At 36.3% G+C, this 26,177-nt stretch overlaps 1 protein-coding gene and 1 non-coding gene across 2 annotated transcripts in view; both read left to right on the plus strand.

Moving 5' to 3' along the window:
• The window catches only part of PIBF1 (progesterone immunomodulatory binding factor 1), a 117,174-nt gene that overhangs the window by 56,862 nt on the left and 34,135 nt on the right, over nt 1-26,177 (plus strand). The window contains exons 11-14 of the mRNA XM_009636810.2: nt 11,772-11,937; nt 15,362-15,512; nt 19,574-19,664; nt 24,409-24,511. Coding sequence (XP_009635105.1) covers nt 11,772-11,937; nt 15,362-15,512; nt 19,574-19,664; nt 24,409-24,511 — 511 coding nt within the window. The remainder of the gene's footprint in view (nt 1-11,771; nt 11,938-15,361; nt 15,513-19,573; nt 19,665-24,408; nt 24,512-26,177) is intronic.
• LOC118452066 lies at nt 20,597-20,754 on the plus strand. The gene has a single exon (XR_004841711.1). It is a non-coding gene; the product is annotated as a U1 spliceosomal RNA (small nuclear RNA).

The following is a 26,177-nucleotide window of genomic DNA, read 5'->3' on the forward strand; positions in this document are numbered from 1 at the left end:
AAGCCTTGAGCTGGTCTGATTTCATAGCTGACCTTGCCCCGAGCAGGATGCTGGAGTAGAAACCCCCTGAAATCCCTGCCAACCTGAATTATTTAATAATTCTGTTTTGTATTTGCGTTGTTGAAATCATGGTTTTAAGGGGTAATTTTACTGGGGAATAAATGGAAGATTACGCAGCGATATGTTGGCCTCTCGTATTTAAATTCTTATTTCTTAAGTCACTGCAAACACCAAGACCCTCCATGACATGAATTCTTAGGGGAGAAGTTGCTTTGCTCTCCATCATTGCTGCCAGTAGTACTTTTAGGAACACAACCTTGACAGGTAACAAGGTATGTTTGTACTTTGAACTCTGCTTATCAGGAAATCAAACCTGTTATGTGTGATATCAAGGACATACCAGTCATTTGCTAAATTACGGCAGTTTGAACCCTAACCTTCTGACCTACAATGCCAGACTTTCAGTGGGAAAGATGGAGGGGGGGAGAGCAGTCTTTCTGCTGTCACAGTAGTCACATATCTCTCTTCTTTTTTAGATGTCAGAGGAGCTTTGTCTGATGGTCTCTCAGTTAGCCCTCTCTCAAAAGATACTCTCTCATATCCTTTTCTTACTTTTTCCTTGCTGATCATCCAAAAAGTTCCTTTTTTCATCACTGTATAGAATAGAATTTTAGTTTCGATATTATTAATTACATACAAGTTTGTGGAATTAAGAACTTAAAAATCTGTATGTTCGTTTCTGACTGTTTTAAGGAGAGATACAGCATTCCAAACATTTTTATCCTGTTTGTAGCTGTCTGTGGGTTTAGTGCTTTTCAGATTTTTATTTGGTAAAGGAGAGAGACATTTCAGTATTGCTGTTCTGTCAATCATCTGACATTGACTTTTTCCCTTTTTGCATTAATGGACTTAAAAATCATACAGTAATCACCTTTTATTAAGTCCATATTTACATCTAAATGCTTCTTAATGAATTTTCTATTGAATCAGAGGAACAGCAGCATATACAACAATAGGCAATAAATGCTACTGTGGAAGGTAGAGGATAAAATTGCTGATACATATTTAAGTTTCTTTTCTTCTTTAACTGTGGAATTTATGTTTCCAATGTCTAAAATGTGAGTTGAATTTCATGATTCAGACTTATCTTTGTTATGCTTTCAGGCTCTGAGTTTACTGCAAAAGTTTTATCAAAGTTATGTGAGATGGCTAATTGCTGTTTGCTCTTTAGTAGTTTGTGTATAGGACTGCAACATATCTGTATACCTATTGCATGACCCATAATATTCTGTAAAAATACCTTTGCAATCCGATTTTAATTTTCTTGGTTTTAATTTTAATCAATAGTTTATGTAACCTAGTTTGTAGAAAGAGTAGCGAAAGGAAAGGCTTGGAGAGAAAAGTACATGCAATTTACAGATTGTTGTGTTCACAATGTAAGTCGTAAACAAATAGGAAAGGTAACAAACTTGTCAGCATGAACGTCCAGAGAGTCTATTTCCTTGAATCACCTTCCCCTTGTTGGTTTATAGTTTAGATTTGACCAATATGCATATATCAGAAGTTTTCAGTAGCTTCTTTTCAGCATCTACAGAGGTTTAACGTTTGTGACTTGAGGTATTTGGAAAAAAAATCAGTCCAAACATCTACTAGCTTTAGCAAGGAAGGTTTTATTATGTCTTTCAGAGCTTGGGGTTTGTGTGTACATGCATATGAATATTTGGATGCAGTAGTATTTTTTGACAGTGGCAGCACTGGTATGGATTGATTAATTAAAGAAAAAGAAAGAAGTCTGTTCTCTGGAGAGGATCTACAGCATATTGGGAATACTGACAGATTGTTTACCTCACGAATTTAATGTAAATTTGGTAGTTGTAGTTATGTCAGGTGTCTTTAATTATCAGTCTTACATTTGTTTCAGCTACTGTCTTGAAAAATTACTGCTCTAGAACATTTAATCAAAGGAATGTATGCAAAGATGCTAAGGGCCAGTTGTGAGCTAAGGTCAGTAATGCTGCATCAAAGTGTATTTGAGCCATGTAAAGTAAAACCACATGCACGTATCGGTACTCTGAAAACTCCTTGAGTACTGAATTAGCCTAGCAAGTAATAATCACTCTATCCAGAATCATAAGAAAGACCTGAAAATATTTATATTGATTTAACTTGAATATCTGATGAAAAATAACCTGTGTTACTAGTGGGAGTGAGACTTTTAAAAGATACATTTTTGTATGTTTTATCCAAAAGGAAAAACCAATTCAAGCAACGGTTTCAGACTCTTTGTGTAACTGTTGACTCCAATTTCTTAGTTTGCTTGAGCAATGTTTGCACTACAATAATAAAGTTGTAATGAACAGTTTCTGTAGCTTCTGATATCTCCCCAAGTCTGTTCATGTATGTTTAATCTGCTACCACAGCAGTTTATTTCAATTATCCAGAAACACACATACTACTATTATTAAAGAATATTTTCAGGAAGTAATAATATTTCTGAAAAAGCTAACATTTGGTTTAAACAGGTGAGTTGTTGAATCATTATTGAAATTGTATGTTAGCTTAAAAAAATTATGAACAGCAGAAAAAAATTATCAAGCCAGACAATTCTAAGTGTATGTTACAAATTTGAAATTTAATATAGAGTAATATTAAATGTTGATGCTTTTCTTTTTTTAGTGTTTTATAGCAAGGAAGTTGCTGGCATTTTCTTCATTCAGGTCTGTTATATATTTCTTATATCAAAATCTCTCACAGTTACAATTCAGATTAATTATTTTCTATACCAATGGATATACATTATTGGGGGATAAATTTCTCACTTTTCTTTGTCTTTTTGTTGATTTAGTACAAAATTCAGCTTTGTTAACATGGCATTTTTTGCAAGGACTGAAGTAAACCATGAAATAAAAATATTGATTTAATAAAGTTAATAGCTTGGGATGCCATGGGAAATCAAATAGAGAATAGTGTGCACAGAAAATATGACTGAAGACATAATGGGGTTTTAATAAATATACTTTGGGGGTTTTGCTCTTGGATTAAAATATGTACAGTAGACAAAACCATATGGCAGAGCAGGGATCCTTTTCAATCTGTCACTTCAAAGTGAATTTAAAAAAAAAAAAAAAAGAAATATTTGTCTGTTTGAGCAAAGATGTTTTTTAGGCAATGAGAAATCTAATCATGCTTATTCTGCTGCTTGTCCAGATGTGCGTTCCACCTCAGTTCAGCATGTTTCTCATACTTTCAAGATTGGAGACTTTTGCCATTTCATGTGCTAGTGCACACAGATGCAAAAGATAGCTTTGTGCAATGTGTCAGGGCTGTGCCAGAAACAATAGAACTGTTTAGCTTCTTCTGACTGCTTTTGGCTTGAGGTAGGACTGCTGGTGTCTGCATCCTTTAGCTTGGCTATGTTTCCCTTTTAGATTGCTGCCTTGTACTTAGGAGAATTCTGTGAAGCTATTTCCTTTGGTATCTCTTCACTAGGCTTCAGAGAACTCATTTAATAGCCTTCCTGTTTGAAAAAGAGGAATCTTTTATCTTTCTTTGGGGTTATTTTTAAGTTTTCATCAAGGGATCTTGTGAGGTGATAATTTCCAATTTTGGATTCACAAACTAGATATCTCCATGCCTACATTCCCTGAAATACCTCATTTGGTAGGTATTCTCTGACCAACCACGAATACTGATGATTTCTGTGTTTCATGTTTGTACAGTTTTTCATAGATTTAGAATTCATCATCCCCATAAACATAAAGAGAACACAGGGGTATATACATCTTGACTAAGAAGTATAGGCAAAGAGAAAAGCAACGACCGTTAAACTCCTAAAAATTACTGGGGTGACTGTTCTCCTACTTATGTATCTAAAAACCAGATTTTGGGGAGGAAACAGTGGAATTATATTCCATTATTATATGCTTATTGGTTTCTTCATGTCCTTTCTTTTTGTTAAGGGTGATGTTAATATCTCTATACCAATAAAGTTCAGTTAGGTTATTTGGACAGATTTTGTGTTTATTTCATTGAATCAAATAGCAAGAGTTAACTCAATCAAGATGCTGATTACTTAAACCAAGTAATAACAGTCTAGGCAAGTGACTGAGCAAACTAAGCACGCATCAGCAGCACTGAATTAACACAGAGTAGCAACCACATCCTGTTTCATTTTTTTAAAAAAGCATGACAGAAGTTGCTCATCTTTTTCACAGTAGCCCAAAAATAAGCGTGCACTTTCAGGAAGTGGAAGACTGGATTCAATGTCCATCAGAGCTCCAGGATTGAGAGAAAACTCCCTAGGCAAGGTTTATTATGAAATGACTGTGACCGAAAAATAACTCCCAAGCACAGGCTGCGCTAGGCTAGGCTGAGGCAGTCTCTACCATTACTGTTGAAGCTGTGCCTCAGTGCGGGAGCAAATCTTAAGTTTCACACAGTCGGAGTCAAATAAAAGGAAGCACAATTGCATAGTCCAGTGACAAGGAAACAAAGATGTATTTCAGTCCCTACCAGTCAGCATGATTTAGCAGATATATCTAAAGCAGACTCATCTTTTGTAATGCTCATTCTTCCAGTTCTTAAGAGATGGAACACTCATCATGCTAATTAGGTCACTCTAGCTGTCCTAGTGGAATAAACACGAAGATAAGCAGATACCTTTGTAGTAATTCATCAAGATGTGCCTTCTGTATGTATATTCTGCAACCCCACCTTTAACTTTGCTCTTTACCAGTTGTGTCACAGGTTAGTGAGTAGATCTCTGCAGTAGCTAACCTGTTTCTGTCTCTGGCGTAAGGCACAAGAATACATGGGAAGTATGCATGTTCCCATCCGGCACTGCAGGGAAAAGTGTCCAATCTAGTGTACTCTGGGCATTAGCCTAGTTAGGGGAGAAGGAATACTTGGATTCCACATACCGAAGAACTCCACCTATTGCATAGGCAATTTTGCATTCAGGTGTCCTAAAACTACAGGTAGTGTAAAACAGCTGTTTTATCTTGCTGAATCTGGATGTATGGAACCAGCACTTCCTACAAACTGCAAAATAGTATGTGGAAGCCTTGCCTCCAATGAAGTTGTTTTGACAGAATGAGGATCAGAGACCAATACATAACAAATGCTTAGAATGCTGCAAAACACAGAAATCTGCTTTGAAGCAAGCAGCTTTAAACAAAGCTTCTAAGCTTTCTCTCTCAAACAGATTTTACTAAACCACATGCAAAAGTACTGTATGTTTAATTACTTGATACGAAGCGAATGTAACATCTGGCAAGAACTTGCACGTTAAATCATGTTTACCCTTTAGCATTTAAGCTATGTGTTTCAGGATTTTTTTAAAAACAACCTAAAATGGGACTACTGTGCTGAAAAAATTCTCATTGTGTTATTTGGGGAAAACAAATTTTAAGTGAAAACTATTTCAGCAAACAAATTTTTCATTGTTTAAGCAACTTGTAGATGGCACGCTTCATCTTCTGTTTAATCATTATACTCAGCTTTTTTTTTGCTTTTGTTGGAGATATTTAAACTTGTTGTTACTCAGTGCATTTTTCTTTTAGTCCAGATTAGAAGTTAACATATTTGATAGACATTAATGAAGCAATAAATGGTAAAAAAGACTGAAGGTGCCTTTAAAGTTAGTGTTACATTTTCCATAAAATTTGTGTTTTAATGAAGAATGAAAATTTTCTTACTGATTTTATAGTAAATATTAAAACAGACTTCCAGTTTGTTAAACCAGCCAGATACATGATGCATCAGACTTACATTCAGTGCTTCAGAAGTTGAGCAATGAAAGCATTTGAAACTAAGGATCAGAGTTCCTACATTTTCAGTTACTTAATGGGTAGAGCATGAATTCATGGGAAAATTTTGATTACTCAGAAACAAACCAACCAGTTTTTAGTACCAAGGATCAGAAAGAGAACCAGTGAAAACAAGATCCTTCGAGTGCCTGTGTTTGACTTGGAGTCTCCTAGTTTGCCACATGTATGTGTGGTCTGTAACATGACTGAATTTAATTCAGGACTATCTAGACTGCTGTAATCCCTCCTGTGTGACTCCAAGTGGCACAATGAAAAGTAAGGAGAACACTGTTCTGTGTTTTTATACGTAGCTTTGGGCTCTTTGGAAGTGAGGAAGCCTTAACAGCCAGACTCAGTTGCAAACGGTGAGGAAGTTAAACTGGGATTTGAAGCTCGTGGTGATAGAAGTATGGGTAGGGTTTGATGAAGGATGCTGAACTGTGAGGGTGATGCAGGAATAGAGAGAAAGAAAAACAGCAGTTGGAGGGTAGGGGTATAAGATAAGAATGGAAACTGAGTAGGCTAGGAACACAGGTGAGAAGAAAAACAGATGCCCTGAGCAGAAAGAATGAAAATAGAATTGGAAATCAGGAGAAATCTGGGCTGGCGCTGGGACAGAGAGGGAGGAGGGCAGGAACATCAGAGGACATGTTGGGGCTGGTAGTGGGAGATCTGCAATAGGACAGGTTAGGGAGGAAATGTCAGTAACATATAGGTTTATCTGCAAACTTGGCACTGAACCAAAGAACAGACATTTGTACAAATAGAGTATACTGTAATTACGCTAAAGATCTTAGATCTAGAACTGACCCATCTGTGGAGTCAGGATGATTTCACAACTTACAGGTTTTTTTCCATTTTAAAACTTGAAAATAGCATCTAAAATATATCCTAAAGAGCCTTAGGTTGGTATTATCAAGTTTGCAAAATTAGAAAGGGTTGGTGTTCTGTTCTGTAGAATCTAGGTAGGTCTTCCTTTGGAAGATTCATTATTTCACAGTATTTACTTGCTTGGCATTCTTTCCTATTAACAAGCATAATAGTAGGATTTGCTACTTCTTGAATGCTTAATTTTACAAATTTATTGTCTTATAATGTACTTCATTATGGATGTCATATATTTGGACTTCTGTAAAGCCTTTGATGTTGTCCCCCACAAACTCCTCCTCTTTAAGTTGGAGAGCTATGGATTTGATGGATGGATAAGGAATTGGCTGGATGGTCTCATCCAGAGGGTAGTGGTCAACAGCTCGATGTCCAGGTGGAGACCACCGATAAGAGGTGTCCCTCAGGGGTCCGTACTGGGACAGGTGCTGTTTAATATCTTCATCAATGACATTGTGTGATTGAGTGAACCATCATCAAGTTTGCAGATGACACCAAGCTGAGTGGTGCAGTTGAGACACCTGAGGGATGGGATGCCATCCAGGGGGACCTGGACATGCTTGAGAAGTGGGACCATGTGAACCTCATGAGGTTATGGTCAGGGCAACCCCGGGTATCAGTATGGGCTGGGGGATGAAGGGATTGAGAGCAGCCCTGAGGAGAAGGACTTGGGGATACTGGTGGGTGAAAAGCTGGACATGAGCCAGCAATGTGCACTTGCAGCCCAGAATGCCAACTATCTCCTGGGCTGCATCAAAAGCAGCATGGCCAGCAGGATGAGGGAGGTGATTCTGCCCCTCTACTCTGCTGTAGTGAGACCCCACCAGACTACTGCATCCCAGCTCTGGAGCCCTCAGCACAAGAAGGACATGGACCTGTTGAAGTGGGTCCAGAGGAGGGCCACAAAAAATGATCCAAGGGCTGGAGCACCTCTCCTATGGGGATAGGCTGGGAGAGCTGGGGTTGCTCAGCCGGGAGAAGAGAAGGCTGCAAGGGAGTCCTTATTGCAGCCTTTCAGTACTTAAAGGGAACCTGTAGGAAAGATGGGGACAATCTTTGTAGCAGGGCCTGTTGCGACAGGACAAGGGGTAATGGTTTTAAACTAAAGGAGGGGAGATTTAGACTGGATATAACGAAGAAATTCTTTACAATGTGGGTGGTGAAACACTGGAACGGGTTGCCCAGAGAGGTGGTAGATGCCCCATCCCTGGAAACATTCAAGGTCAGGTTGGACAGGATTGTGAACTAGTTGAAGATGTTCTTGGATTAGATGGTCCCTTCCAACCCAAACTATTCTCAATTTTATGATTCATTGTTCAGTTATTGAGGAGTACTGCTGTACATCTCAGTTTTTGTCAGTGGGACAGACAATGGTAAAAAAGTCTATTTCTGTTAGGTTAAAAGAGATTAGAGTTTCTGTCTCAGGACTTGTGGAATGCTTACAAGAAGTTGGAAATGTTAAGTGAATCTCACATTACACGCTTATAAGACAGAAATCTTTGAATATCAAAGATAATGGCTGCACTGGATGTGTCTTGTAGTTCCTCCATTCAAAAAACAGTTGGCTGCTATACTTTCTTCAGTATACAGACTACATGATTTTACCATAATCATTCAGTTTACTCTCATTGTATATAGATTTTGAAAAGTTACTAAATCCTTATCTACCATTTGCAAAACCAGACTCCTCTGATAGAAAAATCTTAAACCCATTCCTACAAAACAGAGTTTAAGTCCCTCTCTGAATAGTCTCTCCTCCTACTTCACTGTAGAAATAACCTTTTTGATAACCATTGTGTCGCTCTGCTTTAGCAAACTTCAGGCATTATTGATTGGTCATCCTAATGGCACAGAGACATAATGAAGTTGAGACCTTATTCCAGATGATTCTTATATGTTTGGGGTTTTTTCCCCATTTTTTTCATTAGCTCAATCTGTAAGTTCCTTGTCATTCCCAACCCTCATTCTTCTGTGAGACAAAAACTCCTACTCTTTCACTGTATTGAGTTTGCTAAAATGTCTTCATTGAGAAAAATTCTGTATACCCGCATTGTACTATTTTTTCCATAATAGTAGTTTTAAAGCATAGGGTGGGTTTGTTTTCTTTTGTTTTCCCTCAGAGACCATCTAGGCTGATGAAGGAATGTATTTTGACATTGTGTTACATGTCTGTGTACACACATGCACACACACTTCCTGTGAAATAGTAGCCAAGAAACCAGAGATACTATCTGGCCCAGTAAAAGCAGATACAACAGAGAAAAACTGAATGGTGCTACAGTGAGGGAGTTATTTGTGAGCTCAACAGTGTCGTAAGGTCAAAAGAAAACTGACTCCTCATAACCTTACCAGTACAAAACAGATGGTGCACATTCCAAAATGCAAAGTACAAAATATTTTTTGGAAGTTACTGTTCATAAATGGGTTGATAAGCATGCTCTGGAAGCTCCCAGCTGATTGAGTAGACTTACAAAATCATCAGAGAACTATAGACTTCTCTGGGAGGTATAGAAAGTAAGTACAGAGAAGTATACATAGCCTGTGTTTATATGTGTTTCCAGTGTGTAGGCTCGGTACAGAACAGATCATTGAACCTCAAACTAACTTAAGGTCTGAAGCAGTCTACAGGAAGGCATTTATTTTGTGTAAAGGCAGAAGATATTAATTTGATGTTGAAAGTCAATAAATATGTCTTGCGATTTGTAGGTAAATATCATTTATGTGTTGCATTGCACATCAGTTGGCTGGGTGACACATATCTTTGTGAAGACTTACTCATTTTGGAACAAAACAGTCTTCCCAGGATTGTAAACAATGTGTACAGAAGAACAGATTTGGTGTCATGCCTGCAGCCAATCATGTACAAAGTGTGGAGGATGTAAGAGTGCTGAAACTGGTTTTGTGTGGTAAAATGAAAATAGGGACATACAGTCAGGGAGCAGTGATGAAATACTTGAAGTATCAGCACTTGAAAAGCATCCTCAAGCAAATTTGCCAGCAGTAGTCGATAACCAGATAGATAATTGGCATTTAGCAGTTTGAGTGAGGTAGCTCTGTTTGAGAACAAATGTCATACTATTAAAAAAGAAAATTGTTTTAAAAAGAGTGACCTTTTCACGAGCTCAGTAGGCAGAATTTCCAACCTCTGCGCATGCAGCCTGTGTGGCAACAATCTCATTCATGCATTGGGCTGTTTACTCATACACAGATGTCTACAGAGTGATTATAAAGGGCATCATAATGACACCTGTTTGTTCTGTTCAGGTTAATGCTAGTGAAAATTGCTTCCTCTTTGTGCCTTAGAAACATTCCTACATCTGAAATCCTCGGGGAAAATATTTGAAGTAATCCTCTTGTTTTCGTTAAATGCTCTCAATCCCACCTAAAGATCAGGTGCTAAATAGGGTGGAATTGTGTTGCAACTGCTATTTGACAAATGACAGGTAACATAACAGCCATGCTGGGTTAGAATAAAGGTTTATCTGGCATTCTAACAATTTGTGGTTAAGTGATGTCTGTGTGAGAAGTGCGTTTAATAGTTGTCAAAGGATTTCTCTGCTGAGGATCCTCTTGAGTAAGTGTTAATTCTTAGCATCCACAACATCTTATGGCAAGGAATTTCACAGCTTTCATGTGTGAAGAATGACTTCTATTTGTTTTCATTCTGCATCTGCTAGCTTTATTAGGTGCCTTCTCATTCATCCGTTGGAAAATACAGTGAATAATTGATTCCTATTCTCTTTCTTTGCGCCACTCATGATGTTACAGGCCTCTCTTATTTCTCCATTTTCCTTACACCATCTCTTCCAAGCTGTAAAGTCCTAACTTGCTTAAGTAATTTCATCCACGCAGTGCAACTGTGTAAGTGCGTGATGTTGCTGGTTGTCAAAGGTAATCCTCGTTACCCTTCTCTGATGCTTTACCAGTTCTATTACACTCCTTGTGAGGTGAGGTACTGGAACAGTAGCCAGCATTCAGTATGCAGACAGCAGCATGGAATTATAAAGTTACGTGATATCTGTATTTTCTCTACTGCTTTCACAGTAATTCCCAAAATGTTGGGTTTGACTGTTATTTAAAACTGAGCTTAAGTTTTCATGGATTTGTCTAGTATAACCCCAAGATCTCACTAGTGAATGAAAACAGTCAGCTAGGAGTTCATCATTTTATGTATATGGTTAGGATAATTTTTACAAGCTGTGATTTACTTTGCATGTATCTCCTTTGAATTTCATGTGCTATTTAATGCTAAATTTCATAATGTTTTCTACTGTTCTTCACATCACCCTCATTTTCTACAGTCCAATAGTTTAGTATTCTATCGGCAAACTTTTTTACCCCTCTTTTTCTGAGATTGCCTGTGAAGTATGATGAGTAGAATGAATGAAGTCCACATCTAAGTGGAATATTGTTCATCTGTCACCTATAATTACCTTGTAGTGATATGCTCAAAAATATACTTCATTTCTGCTTTTTGAGAAGGACCTGTGGTTCTGAATGAATGTGGAAATGAATACACCATTGCGGTCTGACATTTCTTCATATCTTTGGGTATGGGAAAAAGCAGTGTAGTTGATATCTGTGATACCCCATATCCCAAGGGATCTGGCATTGATACCACTGATGTCTAAAATCACTTCTCCCTGTCACGTGTAACATGTGATGGTAAAGATGGGAGACTATCTCCTTAATATCTCTCCTATGAAAAGACTTCACTGCATACATTTGTGTACCAAGAAAGAGACTCACATTAATTTAACATTTTTTAAAAATAAGGTGTGTTGTAAGGTCATTGACATTCAGTTGTGCATTAACCACATATTCAGAAGAGTCATGGACTGAGTTTTCCACGTACTGTGTTTTGTTGTCATTATAATACTGAATTTTCCTAATGATGTTTCAAATATGAGTTACAATAGTTACATGGATAACCATACTAATACTTATTAAAATCTTAAAAATACTGCATGAATTTCTGAACTTTATACCTGTATGAACAGGACTAGCATGTATTCTATGTCTTTTTACTTTTGAATCATCAAAACTTTTTTCCTTTTTTTTTTTTTTCTTTTCTTTTAGGTATAGACAAATGCAGCTTGGCACAGAAAGCAAAGTAGCTGAACTTCTTCACCAAAGTAAGTTAAAGTCCTTTGAAAGTGAACACATTCAACTCGTGCAACAAGAAACAGCTAAGAATCTTTCACAGTGCCAAATGGAATGTGAGAAATATCAGAGAAAGCTGGAGGTATGTTATATAAAGAGACCATGTACAGGGTGTTTCGTAGTTGTTTTCAATTGGAATTTAAAATGGAAAAGTGTGGGGGAAAAGTAGCAAAGAATATACACGGCTGAATTGGTATCTCCATCAGATTCTGCTGAAACAGAATCTAAAGGCAAACCTTCTTAAGTTTGACGAGTTCAGTGGAAAACAAGACTTAGGGGAGAGAAAGAAGGCAAACAATCTCTCATGGAGAGACGTTAAAGACAGTACTTAATTCATGTGAGGTATATATATGCTTGTGTCACAAAGCTGCTTACGTCAGCCTTTGTAATTATTGTATGGAAAGAAGGAAACTGTACCTGAACAGTTATGGTGAATTCAGTATCATTATTAAAACCTGGTATTTATAATAGCTTTGTTACACAATAAAAATACTTTATTGATACACAGTTCTGGAGCAAATTTTTACAGGTGAAGTCATCGAGGAGAGCATGGTGTATACAGCATTGAAAAGACCTAACATTGCTAATCCTGTCGTGGTGGGTTGACCTTGCCTGGCTGCCAGACACCCACCCAGCTGCTCTCTCAGTCCCCCTCCTCAAGAGGGTGGGGCTAAATAAGCTGAAAAAGCTTGTGGGTTGATATACAGATAGGGAGTTCGCTTACCAACTACCATCATGGGCAAAACAGACTTCACCTGGGGAAAATTAATTCCACTCATTACCAGTTGAAATGGATTTGGATGGTGAGAAACAAAGACAAAAACTAAAACATCTTTCTCCACCCCTTTCTCTTCTGGGTTTAACTTCCCGCCTTCATTTCTGACTCCTATACCTCACCCTCCTCAAGCAGCGCAGGGAGCAGTGGGGAATGGGGTTGGGGTCAGTCCACAACAGCTCCTCTCCGCTGTTCCTTTCTCCTCACACTTCTCCCTTGCTCCAGTGTGGATCCTCCATGGGCTACAGCTTCCTTCAGGAGAAAACTTGCTCCCTACTTAGGCTCTTCACAGGTTGCAGTTCCTTCAGGGCATGTCCACCTGTTCTAGCATGGGGTCCTCTATGGGCTGCAGTATGGATATCTGCTCTGGCATGGTCTTTCGTGGTCTGCAGGAGGACAACCTGCTTCACCATGGTCTTCTCCACAGGCTGCAAGGGAATCTCTGCTCTGGCACCTGGAGCACCTCCTCCTCTCCTTCTCCACCTTGGTGTGTATGCCAAGGCTGTTTCTTACACATTTTATCTCTCACTCCTCACTGCCATGCAGCTTTTTTGTCTTTTCTTAAATACATTTTCCCCGAGGTGCCACCACCTTGGCTGAGGGGCTCAGCCATGCCCCGTGTCGGGTTGGTTGGAGCCGGCTGGAACCAGCTGTGTCCGGCACGGGGCAGCCCCGGCCTCTCCTCACAGAGGCCCCCGCAGGCCCTGCTGCCGGCGCCCGGGCACCTGTGCCCAGTGCACCTATTTACATGGAGTTGAATGACTTGGACCTTTTTATCTCTACAATTAGAATTTATCTTTCAAACATGTACTTTCAAGGATGTATCATGACCCTGTTCACCTATTTTTAGTATTGTAAAGTTGTCCAGTATTCACTACTTTAAAACAAAATTTATTCACCTGTGCAAAGTTAATCCCAAAATCATATCACTGAGTCCAGTTTGTGAGATTTAAATAGGATTGGCAATGTATGTCTAAAACGTCAGGATACAAACTGGACAGGATGGAACTGAAACCTTTTTTTCCAAATGCCAGCTATGGCAGCCTTCATTTTTTGGGGAAGGATGCTGTTCTTCAAGTCCCTGCATTTCTAGTGCCGAACATACCTAGGGTGTTTATGAAAAGGAACTATAGAGTAGAAACAGAATTAGAGAGTTCTAGATAAAATGTAATTTCTTGTTTTGTCTCTATTGGGACATTCAGATCCTGGCTGATGAGGTTAGTTGTGGTCACGAGCACTGGGAGTGCCAGTGTTGCTAGACTTTGAGGTTGCTAAACAGATTTTCAATTGCACAGGCATGTCTAAACTTCGAGAAGATAATTAAATTTGAGTTATATTTCCTTTTTATTTGTGGATATTTATTTGATCTGAATAACATCTTGAACACTTGGCATTCAATTCTACTAACACTTTTGGCACTTCCTTTTCTCTTTAGAGAAATTCTTTGAAACCAGTGCTCTTTCATTAAGAAATGTTCTTGCAGAATTTAAATATTTGATGTCTGAAGTTTTGCTTTTCTTCATTTTGACTGAATTCTTAATTTTTTTATCTCCTTTCATATATACGTTGTCAATGCACTAAGCTTTTTTTCTTACCGTTCTTGTAGAGTATTGATCTTACTAGTGTAGTTACTGATATCTTGTGGCTCAGCTACAGCTGCTTCATGAACAAACTCTTGTTTTTATTTGAATTTCAACATAGAGTAGTTTCTCTTCTTACGCATGCTAAAACTAGGAAACAGGTGGTTTATATGTTGCCAAATTTTAACCTATACTTTATTCTTCTGTGACACTAGACCAATCTCTTTATATTTTAGTGGCTTGTTTCTCTAAGCATTATGTGTTCTGTAGTGTTTTTGACAGTGAATCTAGTAATACTGCTGTATACATTATGCATATGTTTCTGTATCTCAAGATCTATATTCAGTTGTCACCTTGAATGTTTGGAATTTTTATTTGGGAAGTTAGTATTAAACTTAGCTACAGTACTAGTTTGTTATTACATTACCTGTTTTGGTGGGGTTTTTCTGCAAAGCATGTAGATAACTACTTACCAAGGATTTTTTTTTTTTTAATTCCAGCTGGTTCTAGAATATTTATGTTGTCAATGTTGCTTTCTATTTTCAAGCACTATATCAAGCTTTAGTTCTTATACGGACCTTCCTAACTTTTACTTTTGAATATGTGCTTTTTTATTTAAGCTTAGTAGATTAAGTATTTACATTAGTCCTGAATGTTACTGGCATATTACCTTTCGGTAATAAGTAAATAGTAAGAATATGGTGTATCTTAAATACCAAATTTTGATATTCATGCATTTACCATTCTGTAAAGGAACCTATTTTTTAATTGATAACTGAAATCCAAATCCAGTTAAAGCAACAAAAATAAATGCATTTACACTGTTTTGACTGCTGTGTATTAATTTTTTAGCTGTTACCTTGCTTTTCCTAACTCTCCTTGAAAATTCTTGTAGCTTTAAAGAGAGATTCTTAGAATTACTAAGGCCGTAGGAGACAGGCATAAGTGATAAGACCTAAGAGTGTAATCTGTGCAAGATGATATAGTTGAAAAAATAACTGCTTTTTAAAGTATTTTAATATTCCCTGTGCAAAAGTTACATCAAATATTTAGTATCCTACTTCTAAGCATTTTATATGTATTATATTTTGCCTCTCTCCTAAATAGCTGTAATGCTGAAACCCTGATCTTTCCATTATTCATTCTCACAGGTGCTTACTAAGGAATTTTATAGTCTTCAGTCTTCTAGTGAAACACGCATTATTGAACTTCAAACACAGAATTCTGAGTTTCAAGCAAGGCTAGATACTTATGAAAAACTTGAAAAAGAACTTGATGAGATAATATTGCAGACAGCAGAAAGTAAGTTCTGCCACAAATTATATTCTATCTGTGGGTGTTTCTGGCATTACGACAAGATCTCTTATATCTTATGGCACTTGGAAAGTATTACAGTGTCTGTCATTCTCCCTGCTTATGCCTGACAATTAAGATACAGTAATTATTTTGATAGAAAATATTAATGATGGGTTTCTAGACATATTTGTAAATATGCATCAAATAAACATGAACTTGGACATACGAATATGCAAACTCATTTCAGTGGTTCCTTTTCCCTCATTTCTCTTTTCCTTATTCTAATCATCCATTAAAATTAGATATGGTTTTTAGGATTCTTCTATTATTTAAGTATATTTTGAATACCAAGAAACCCTCTTTGTTAACAGACAGTTGTAGTTTTCATAACACAGTACAGGGATTAATGTGAATTTTTGAAAAAAGCTCTTCCTTGTCTTGAATTAATAATAATTAAACATTAAGTAGTTGCTTGTGGCAGGTCAGTCTGTTCGGAGTACTAAACCCTGGATTAAACTCAGGCTTCATTACTCTTGAAAATTTTTGTCTCTGACAACAATACCTGTTCTCAAACACAACAAAATTTCTATGAGATCTCTATTGATTTAAATTCTCAGCCTAAATGAATCCACAAAGCAGGTCATTTCTAATTTGAAACTAAGACTAATCTTGAAGTCTTTTAGCCTGTGTGTAAACAGTAGGATATTTTAAGATTTAGAACTAATTCATATATATTCTTGTCCTTTTCTCTTTCTTCTCTCCTCCAAATAATAATCACAATTTATAAATAAAGTTTTCCAGATAGAAGATCATTGCATAAGCTTTATATATAAACAACAGTGTAGAGCAAAGTATCTATTACTAGGACGCAGTGATGTCTGGGTATCTTTAGTAATTAGACTGTACATACATACTTTATTAATTTTATACACTGCAGCTTGTACTTGCTACTAGAATGCCATGACTACCCAAAGGTTCCAGTCTGACTACAAGCATGTTTGCTACATATAAGTTTGTTTTATAATTATATAATTATATATTAAAATATAAATATATAAAATATATAAAAATAATATATATTTTTAAGTATATATATATATAAACTTGCCTGAGGAGTATTTATGCATTAATACAGAATTTTTGGACCTTACCTTCATTTTTTCCAAGGAGAAGATAGAGTTCAGAATGCTGGGTTTTGCATACACTGATTTACATTTTCTTATGCATCTTGGGATGGCACGAAGGTTTTTTACAGAACTAAATAATTCTTAACTTCTTAAGTATGTATTTTAATTACAATTTATATTCTGTGCTACAGAATATGAAAAAAAGAAATGAAATTTTACAAATGGACTGTTCTGTTAAAATATAATGACTTCATAGTCTGTTTTTGTTTGAGAACAAAGGGAGTTACAGTTCATTATTCCAATATACAACTGTAATACTATTTAATAAATAACATTGTTTTTTCTTACTCTTATGGTAGAGTACTTGATATTGAAAATTAGGGTTAATACTAATTAAGACTGAGTTGCAGCACCCAGGTGAACTTCTGAGTAAAATCAGAAGAAATAAATGCATTTCTTTTTTCAAAACTTTGAAGGAGAACACACATACTTCCTCCTGTGTCTCAAGTTATGTCCTGGTATTTACATGTCATAAATAGCTAAAGGTAGAAAATAGTTGAAAGAAAGGAAATATAATTATTTTTCAAATTTATTGTGTTCTGGAAATACTCCAGTCTCTCTTTCAGAGCATATAATTTAGGCTGAAGTATTGTGTGGAAGACAATTAGAATTTTCTCTGGACTTTAATGAGAGTAAGATTTTACTCTTCAGTCCTGTGGTCACTTCTTTATATTTCAATATCATGTAACTTTTTTTCTCCTTGAGTTACAAAGCCTCTGCTGTTTTATGATATTTAGGGGTGCTGGTGGGGGTTGTGTTCTCTAGGCTTTTTAATAAACTGTATATATGCACGTGTGAGGTGGCTTTTGTCATATAACCATACAAGCTTTTTATTTTTTCCTTTGGAGAATGTGCATGTGGAAGAGATCACTGAATTGTGACTGTTACTCCCTCATCATTATGCCTCACTTTATTAATATTGAAATAACATGAAACAGCCTATTCAGGAAGCTATCAAGAATTTATGTAGCCACTCCTTACAGCATCCGAGTGGTTTCCACATGAATAACAATAGTAAATTTTCTTGGCATTTGTCTATTCTTCCTTTTCAGGATAAAATCTTCACTTTGGGGTATTTCTGTTTTAGACGAGTTGTTTGATTTTTTTCTTGCTTCCATTGGTTAATATCTTTTTAAAAAGAAGGTTGAACCTATCTGTAGCTTCACAATGGCACTTTTTTGCTAAGTAGTGTAAAAAAATTCATTAAAGTGTCCCCTAACTTGTAAAATGTATATTTTATACCATAAAGTCAGATGAAGAGCCTGGAAAGACATAAAAGAAGGTAAGAGAAGCACACACTGATACAGAACATTACTTTGGCTTGATATCTACAACATCTCCAAATTTTTTTGTGTTTGTCTTCATGATCTGATATTTACATGGACACTACTGACAGATATGAATTTATAGGGCAGGATCTTACTGACATTTTTCTGAGACATACAACACTGAATTTGTAAACAAAAAGAAGGATTTTGACAAAGGCACGTTAAATTATTTTTATGTTTTTCTGAACCAGAGGTATTTAAGGCACTAGAGAATTCCCCATCATAACTAAGACAGCCTTGAAAGTCTGAAGTTCTCGTGCCTTTGTATTGCCACAGTAGTAAACTTTCTGTCATACTTACGGGAATTTCTGGTTCAGGATTTTTTTGTGTAACTAGATATGTGACTTACCACAAGTGCTCTACTAGAGGTTTTTATCTTTCTAAATGTGTCTTAAGAATCCTTGTTTAAATAGCATTGAAAGGGTATTAGACAAGAGAGGAAAGAAGCTACAGCATTGTGCAAGTTGTTGAGAGGAGTAGGTATTTCTGATTTTGAGGCACTTGAGCATTAGGAAAGATGAGGCAGATAGGACTGTCGCATCATTTCCTAGATTTGTTTCTCCTGTTCCCAACTACTTGATTCATCAAAGCTGTTGTGTAGTGTCTGGGTTGGTGTTCACTTGTGCTCCCTCCCTTTCTCACCTCCCTGCCACTTCCCCTTTCTCTGTTCCCCTTCATCCCCCCTCTTCTGCCCCTGCCTACCTCACACACACACACACATCTTTTTAACCCTGGCCTACTTCATCTTACAGAGTAGAGGAAACCTGAATTACATGAGCTGAAATATTAAAATCTGTACACGTTTTAATCTTGCCGCTATTGGGATTTCTTTTCAAAGCAATTCCAATGTGTTTTAAATCCTTACAAATACTTTTTCAGAAATCAGTCATATATGAAGGCAGAGATTATTTTGAATGCTTTTACTTTGCATAAACATAAGAATCTCCTTGCCCTTCTCTGAAGATGGGTGTGGCATCTGTTTTCTGATCACCACAGTCTTTAAAAAATGATAGTGAGCAGCCTCACAGTGACATCAGCTCCCTCAGCAACCCTGGATGTGTCCCTTCTGGTCCCATGGACTTGTTTATGTCCAGTTGTCTTAAGCACTACCTAATTTTATCTTCCTCTACTACTTCATGTGTGCACAGAAAATGAATGCTTTAGAAAAAAAACCTAAGCAACCTAACCCTCTACTGCTGAATTAAACTTACACTTTTAGTGTGTGTTTTGTGACTATACCAACAATATGACTATTCAAGGACACTGAACTCTTTTCCTTTACGTTCATACTGCATAAGTCTTATGTTAATCAGAAAAATAAAAGGTGAAAAGCATGTCATCATTTTAAGAAATCAATATATGGCACTGTATTAATGCTAATTGTGAGCAAAATTGTTCCACTGAAGTCCGGAAGAGTGCACCAACTGAAAATCTAGCTTCTAGAAAAATGTTTGTGTGTGTGTGCATAATTATAAATAGAATTGCTTAGAAGTTTATAAGTTCTTGCACTGTAATTATGTTCTTCAACAGTACTTCCTGCAATTTTTTGCAGTGGAAAATGAAGTTGAAGCTGAAAGGGTTCTCTTCTCATATGGGTATGGTGCTAATGTTCCTACAACAGCCAAAAGACGACTAAAGCAAAGGTAAAAAAGTGCCTCCTGAATTTGCTTATTCAAGATAAAGTAAATGAAGATACCCGTATTATGTCTTGTCTTAGAATCCAGCCAGCTTGATTACCATAAAGAGGTTTTTTTTAATTACTTACATATTCAGGCATAGAATGAAGACTAGGACCTGTTAATGTTGTTGATGCATATAAACGAGCATATACATATTTTTCTGGGTCATTCTAAGATCTTTTTTCCTTGTCTTTCAGAAAGAAGAATTTTAATTGTATAAAACTAAACAGCTGTAAAAACAGACTAGTTACATTGTTTACATTTATATAATAGGAAATAAGTTTTTAATACTCTAAAAATGATTGTATGTAATTGTAACAAAAGCACATCTGTCAGGAAATTAAGGCGGCCAAGGTTTCAGAGCATCACTATTTCATCTTTACAAATACAGGATCTGATTCCAGTTATATTTCTTCAGCTTGTTCTGATACCATTTGATCAATACATAATAATTATGTGTAGGCTGAATAACATACCTCTTGATCATAGTCATTTTTAAATAATAAATTTATCTTACGCATTGTCTTTAAGAAATAATACTGACATTTGAATGGCTCATTGTGAGCATAAAGGCTACAACTCACTGGGAAGTATAGGGAAGGTGGATTTATTTATAATATTTTTAAACTGTGACCACAGCAAAACTTTGACTGTTTTTTAAAGTATGTATAGATAGTATAAAAAGAAAACATAACCTGAGATTGGAATCATGGAATAGCGGGATGATTTAGTTTGGAAGGAACATCTGGAGGTCAGCAGGATCCAACACCGTGCTCAGACCAAATCCAATTGTTCAAGAGCTTGTCCAGCTAAGTTTATTTTCTCTATTGATACTGATTCCACATCCTTCACAATGTCAGGTCAGAGTAACGTGGAGTTTTTTGTCCAGAATCCTGTCTCCAGCCTGGCAGAGGAGACACCACAATTAGGATGGTGGTTCTCCCAGCATTAGAGTCACTCCTTGCACTTTGAGTGTGCCTACAATTTTCTCAAATGCAGGAAAGTCAACTGCATAATTTGTATTATTGGTAGACATTGATCGTGCTGTCTTCTACCACAGTGAGAAACTTCACCATCATTGGTAGACACACGAAGAAGAGTATAAAGACAGGGCGAACATGTACCTTAGCTTCATAGTGTATGTTTCTAGCATTCAGGAGCTAGAATGCACTTCTTGTCACGTATAGCTGTTTTCCACTACAAGCATTATTTTGCTTAGTTGTCCCTGTCCTCTTAACCCCCACCTTCTCCATGACAAAGAATATTTAACATTGAAAGTTACTGATGAGAATTAAAGGCAAATCATGGTCTGTTCATGTTTGCAACAAATTTATGGGCCAGTTACTATTTCTTCTGTCCTTCATTTGTCAAGAAAGTGTTGTTGATACGATTGTCAATCAGATTAGACCTGTTGTGCACTTAGTTACATATTGCTGACAAAAATCATAAAGATTTTCTGTAGTACTTAACTTTGGCATGGCTTCATTTGCCCTTTCACATTTTTAAGCCATTTCAGCTTGTTTCCTTGTAAGATTTCTTTTTATATTGCATAACATTCAAGAAAACAAAAAGGGAGGGGGGAGCAAAAAACTCTGTAACCCTGTTGTATGTCTGTTTTAGGAGACTGTTGTAGCATCATTTCCTAAAACTTCAGTTTCTTCCTCCTCTGTCAATAGTTTGGGAACTTTTCTGAGTTTCAGCTTAGATCCTTCTCTTTCCCCATCTCGTTAGATTCAGTTTAGATTGTTTACAGATAAAAGAATTCTACTAAGTCACCTTTGAATGGTGAATCTGATGATCAATAAGCCAGGATTTCAGATGTGCTCAGAAGTGGTTCTATCAGAATGCCTCATATACTCCTCTTTTGTTCCAGAAGGCATTGGCAGATAAAGCTGATTTAATCCTTCATAATGGCGTTGGAGACTCCATAGGCTTTCTTTGTCTTTTAAAATTAAGAAGATTAAAAAATCCATAAAAGTCTGTGTATGGTTTACCTGCTGCTGTTCTGACTCAAGGACAACTGCTATGCAGAGAATGCACATGATGCCTTTGGCTCCCTAAGCTTTAAAGCAAAGTCTCTGTGATACCAACTTCTATGTTTAGAGCCATTAAAGAAACATAGATAAGTTTTCTGCTCTCTGGGATTGCTTAAGGAAAGAGAATCTATTACAAATGTGAATAATCTTCTTTTTGGAGTCTACTACCTGCTCTTTAATTCCAGCACATGGGATCCTAAATGAAGAGCTCTAAAAGTACACAGATTGCACTTCAGTCTCTGAAACTTTGTACAAACCCACCTATTCAAGCACAATACATTGTGGGGCCTATACCTCTTTGCCTACTGGCCAGAAACAACTATTTCATTACTTTGAATGCAGGCAACATACACCCATACTTGTAAATTAAACATGCCTGGGAACATTCTGAAGCATCAAGACCGAATGGCATGTAGTAGCCCACTTCCATAAATTGGCAATGATTGCTTGCCCACACTAACTCTTCAGCTATGCCTAGGAACTGTTTGGGAGAGTGTTAATGAGTAAATGCCAGAATACCACCAGGAACACTCTAGTGGTTTGCTAACAATGAAATATCACATTCTTGAGCACTGCATAATTTTCTAGTACAGTTGGAATCAAAGTTTTCCAGAATAAGATGTCTTTGCAGATCAATCCCTTTCTCCTTTTGCTTTAAACTACCAAAAAACATACTGACAAGCATACTTGGAAGACGTACTTGTGTTTATCCTTAAATACTTGGAAATTCAGGTCAAGTTCACTGAATAGTTATAGCTGGGAAAATTACGATGGGCTACATCAGCAAAGTTGCTATGGGAAGGTATCTATGTTTCCCCTTGCACTCTAATAGCTAATGTCTAAGATCCCTGACTAGAGGTATAGGAGAAGTGGTTTATTTCTTATTTGTACTAAATGGGATCTTAACACACATCTCATATCTACTAAATAAAAATCCAAATAACTAGTTTGGAGCATTAATTTCTCTTTTTCTCAGTTATTGTTTACACAGTCTAATGATCCTTGTAGGCAGAATTGAGAGAACCAGCCTCTTAGTGAATGCTATTGAGAATTTCAGGTAATTCCTCTCATAGAAGGTGAAAGTAAAAGAGTGTCTGTATAAAAGGGTAGATTTATAATACAGGTGAAGAATATTAAGACTTCTGCCTAATCTACAAGTGCATTCTCTTTTACTGAGGAAAAGGTGGAGGTTGCGACTGGTCAAATTTTCAGAGGAAGTTTATACGCTCATCTAGCTTTACACTCTCTAAGCCTCAGCTTAAGGGTAGATATAATTTCCCTGTCAGTCTGGTTTGGACCACTTACACACTTACAGATTTAGTATCATGATCAAGAATTGTGTAACACTTTGCTATCCATTAGTTGGAAACTAAGTGTCTTACATTTTCAGTTTATGGATGGTAAGCATCGAGAGTCTAAGATCTGAACTGAAGTGACTTCTCAGTTTCTTTGATATACAAGTCTCTGAAAAACGGCACACATTTGTCTGGAAGGATAGATTGATGCGGAGAGCCCACAGTCCGCTGGTTAAGGCATACTAAAAAGGGGTATTAGCCCTGTATATATATCTTCCTCATTCTTAAGAACTCTGAATTTCCCATGTCATTTTGTGAAATAGGTTGGTGACTAGAGTACCTAAACACAGAGGAGTACAGTGATAAATTCTCTAGATACAATTTTGATGATAAGCCACAAAGCAGCTGAACCCTACAAAGATGGCAGGATTCATTACAGGATACATAGATTTAGACATCTAATCATAGATTTAACATAGAGACTTGACATCTAACCTTCCAGTATAACCAGTTTAGTTCTAATCACTATGGACAATGGAGTTCGGAGCACATTTCAGTTCACCATCCAGGAGTCCATTTTAGTGGAAAGTAGTCAGGCTCTACAGACTATCAAATAGGACTAAATGATTACTAACACCTTCAAAGACTAGGTTAGATGTCTAGAAGTAGGCTCTGCAATTGCATGATGACTCTTCCCATTGCTGCCTGTGGAACTTTGCTGCTGAATTGATGAGAAACTCTTTTGACTTTGAACATGAAACCTGCAAGAGGTTGAGGATCTTAGTTTTTAACTAGGGTGTTTTAAGTAACTCAATAATCCTTTCTCTTCACTTCTAAGTTAGTTTGTGGATCTGTGTAAGAGTTTATTTTTAAAAAAAAGTGGCAATATCATTTAATTATTTAGCACGTTAAATGACAGACAAAAAAATTTTGCCTCTGTTTGGAAAATTATAAAATACTACGTTTGTCAGTGTTCCACTACAAAATTAATGTGCTTTTTTTTTTCTTAAATTATTTAAGGAGAAGCCAATTACAGTGATTCTCTGAAGTTGCTAAAAAGTAAATACTCATAACTAGTTGAAACATTTTGACACAATTACTGCAATAGCGTAGTATTATACAATCTATTTAAGTAATTACTTTGTAAAAAAAAGTTACAATGGCATAACTGGGAATGCTATTTCAGTGCTGTTAAATTTTGTAATATTCTGATTGTCTTTCTAACTTTGACCATTCTGCATGTTTCACTACGTAGTGTATATATATCAGTACTTATGGTGAAAAATTAAGGCAATCAAGTTCTGAAGTATAAATGTGGGAATTTCTTTTGCATGTTTTGGAAAAAATTCAACCTGAGCTTGCTTTTTATTGGCACAGTGTTCACTTGGCAAGGAGGTTACTGCAGCTAGAAAAGCAAAACTCGTTGCTTGTAAAAGATCTGGAACATCAGAAGGAACAAGTAACACAGATTTCACAAGAGGTAAATTGCTGCTACAAAAAAAAAAAAGTCAAATCTGTAGAGGCTATAAACATTGCAGAACAGCTGTTCATAAGATGAAATATTTTCTAAACAGTGTTTATTATCTATTTGATGTCAAAAAATGGCCTCGTAATTAACCAAAACTCTATGTTAAACGTTTTCAAAGAAGTTTATATTGTGTTTTGAAATGAAGATCAAAAGAGGGATTACTTTACAGGCTAAACAAGAATGTAAGCCAGACAGACAACGTTCTGATTTCTGAACAGAAGACCAGCTAGCCAAACTAGTTTGTTCTGTTTGATAGTTAATTGTTCAATGAATACCTCATTACTTTTTACACAGCTCTTCTCTTAAATCACTTTTGAAGATATTTCTGTAAATCCTTTTATGCATTGTTCAGTTCCTAAGTCTTTTGAATGTACAAGTCTGGGGAATGTTTAACATAAGCTGCTTTTTAAAAAAGCTAAAATTAGTATTATTTTTACTTTGTTACAATGAGTTAAATTTAATAATCTTTTAAAAGTCTGTATGTAATACCTGAAATCACATACTATATTGACACGGAGAACAAACACTAAACAAAACTCAGCTTGAAGTCTCCCAGAATTAGAGCAAACTATTTTTTTAAAATATTTTTAAATTGTCTTCTAAGTTTCTTTTAGGAACCAAGGAGCCAAAGAACTCCTAAATTTGCCACTATATGGAATTTTTAGTCTGACTGCTTCAGGAATGTGATTAACAGTTTGATTTTTGTTTTTTGTTTTTTGTTTTTTAAAGCCATGGCAATTATAGATTAGGGTAGCTACACCCAAGTACTTCACAGTGCAACTACTTGCATTTTCTACATATTTTGAAATTACATAAATTTTATATATTTTTTAATGTGTATATATGTATATATATTGTTTCAATGAAAGATACATGAGCAGTGATGGTTTTGTACAGGTTTTTTTCAACCAGTAGTACAATTTGTTATGGATTCTTCTTAGGTATATCCTAGTAATTTGTATTTGGCTAGAACATATCTTTCAAATTTACTTGACTTGAAGACATAAAGATATTTGTGAATCCAGTGTTATCCTTGGTATTTTTCTCTATCACTATTGTTAGTAAAATCTATGCTTTATTTCCCACTTAAATCTGTCTGGTACGTTCCTTCTTACCTATAGTGGATTTATATTTGCTTCTAGGTCACTAATGAAAGATTCAGTACCAGAGACCTTAGTTCAAATTCCTGCAAAATTCCACTGGAACATCTTCACCTCATTTTTATTCTCCCATGAGATGTCATGTAGCCCTTTCTTGATCCTTTATCATATAATTGTATAGTTTAAATCAGAATGTCATCCAGTACGAAGTTAAATGTCTTGCAGATAGCTAACGCACAGCTACTAAGCCTATTAACATCAAACTCATAAGGTTAAATAAAATCTTTTAAGACCTGCTTTCTATTAAATTCATGTCTGGCATTCAGGTCAGAATGCTTCATCAGATTTCTTTCTTCCTTTTTTTTTTTTTTTCTTTAGTTTTGCGTATGATTCTAGGCCATTTTGTTTGATAACAATTACTTAAGCCATTCTGCTTACCATCCTTTAATATGTGCACAAAGAGTTCACACTTGTTATTAATGGACTGGAAAATAGTTCATCATTCTCATGTTATATAA

This window comes from Egretta garzetta, unplaced genomic scaffold (genome assembly GCF_000687185.1).
Source record: "Egretta garzetta isolate BGI_Z169 unplaced genomic scaffold, ASM68718v1 scaffold524, whole genome shotgun sequence".
NCBI classification, from domain to species: Eukaryota; Metazoa; Chordata; class Aves; order Pelecaniformes; family Ardeidae; genus Egretta; species Egretta garzetta.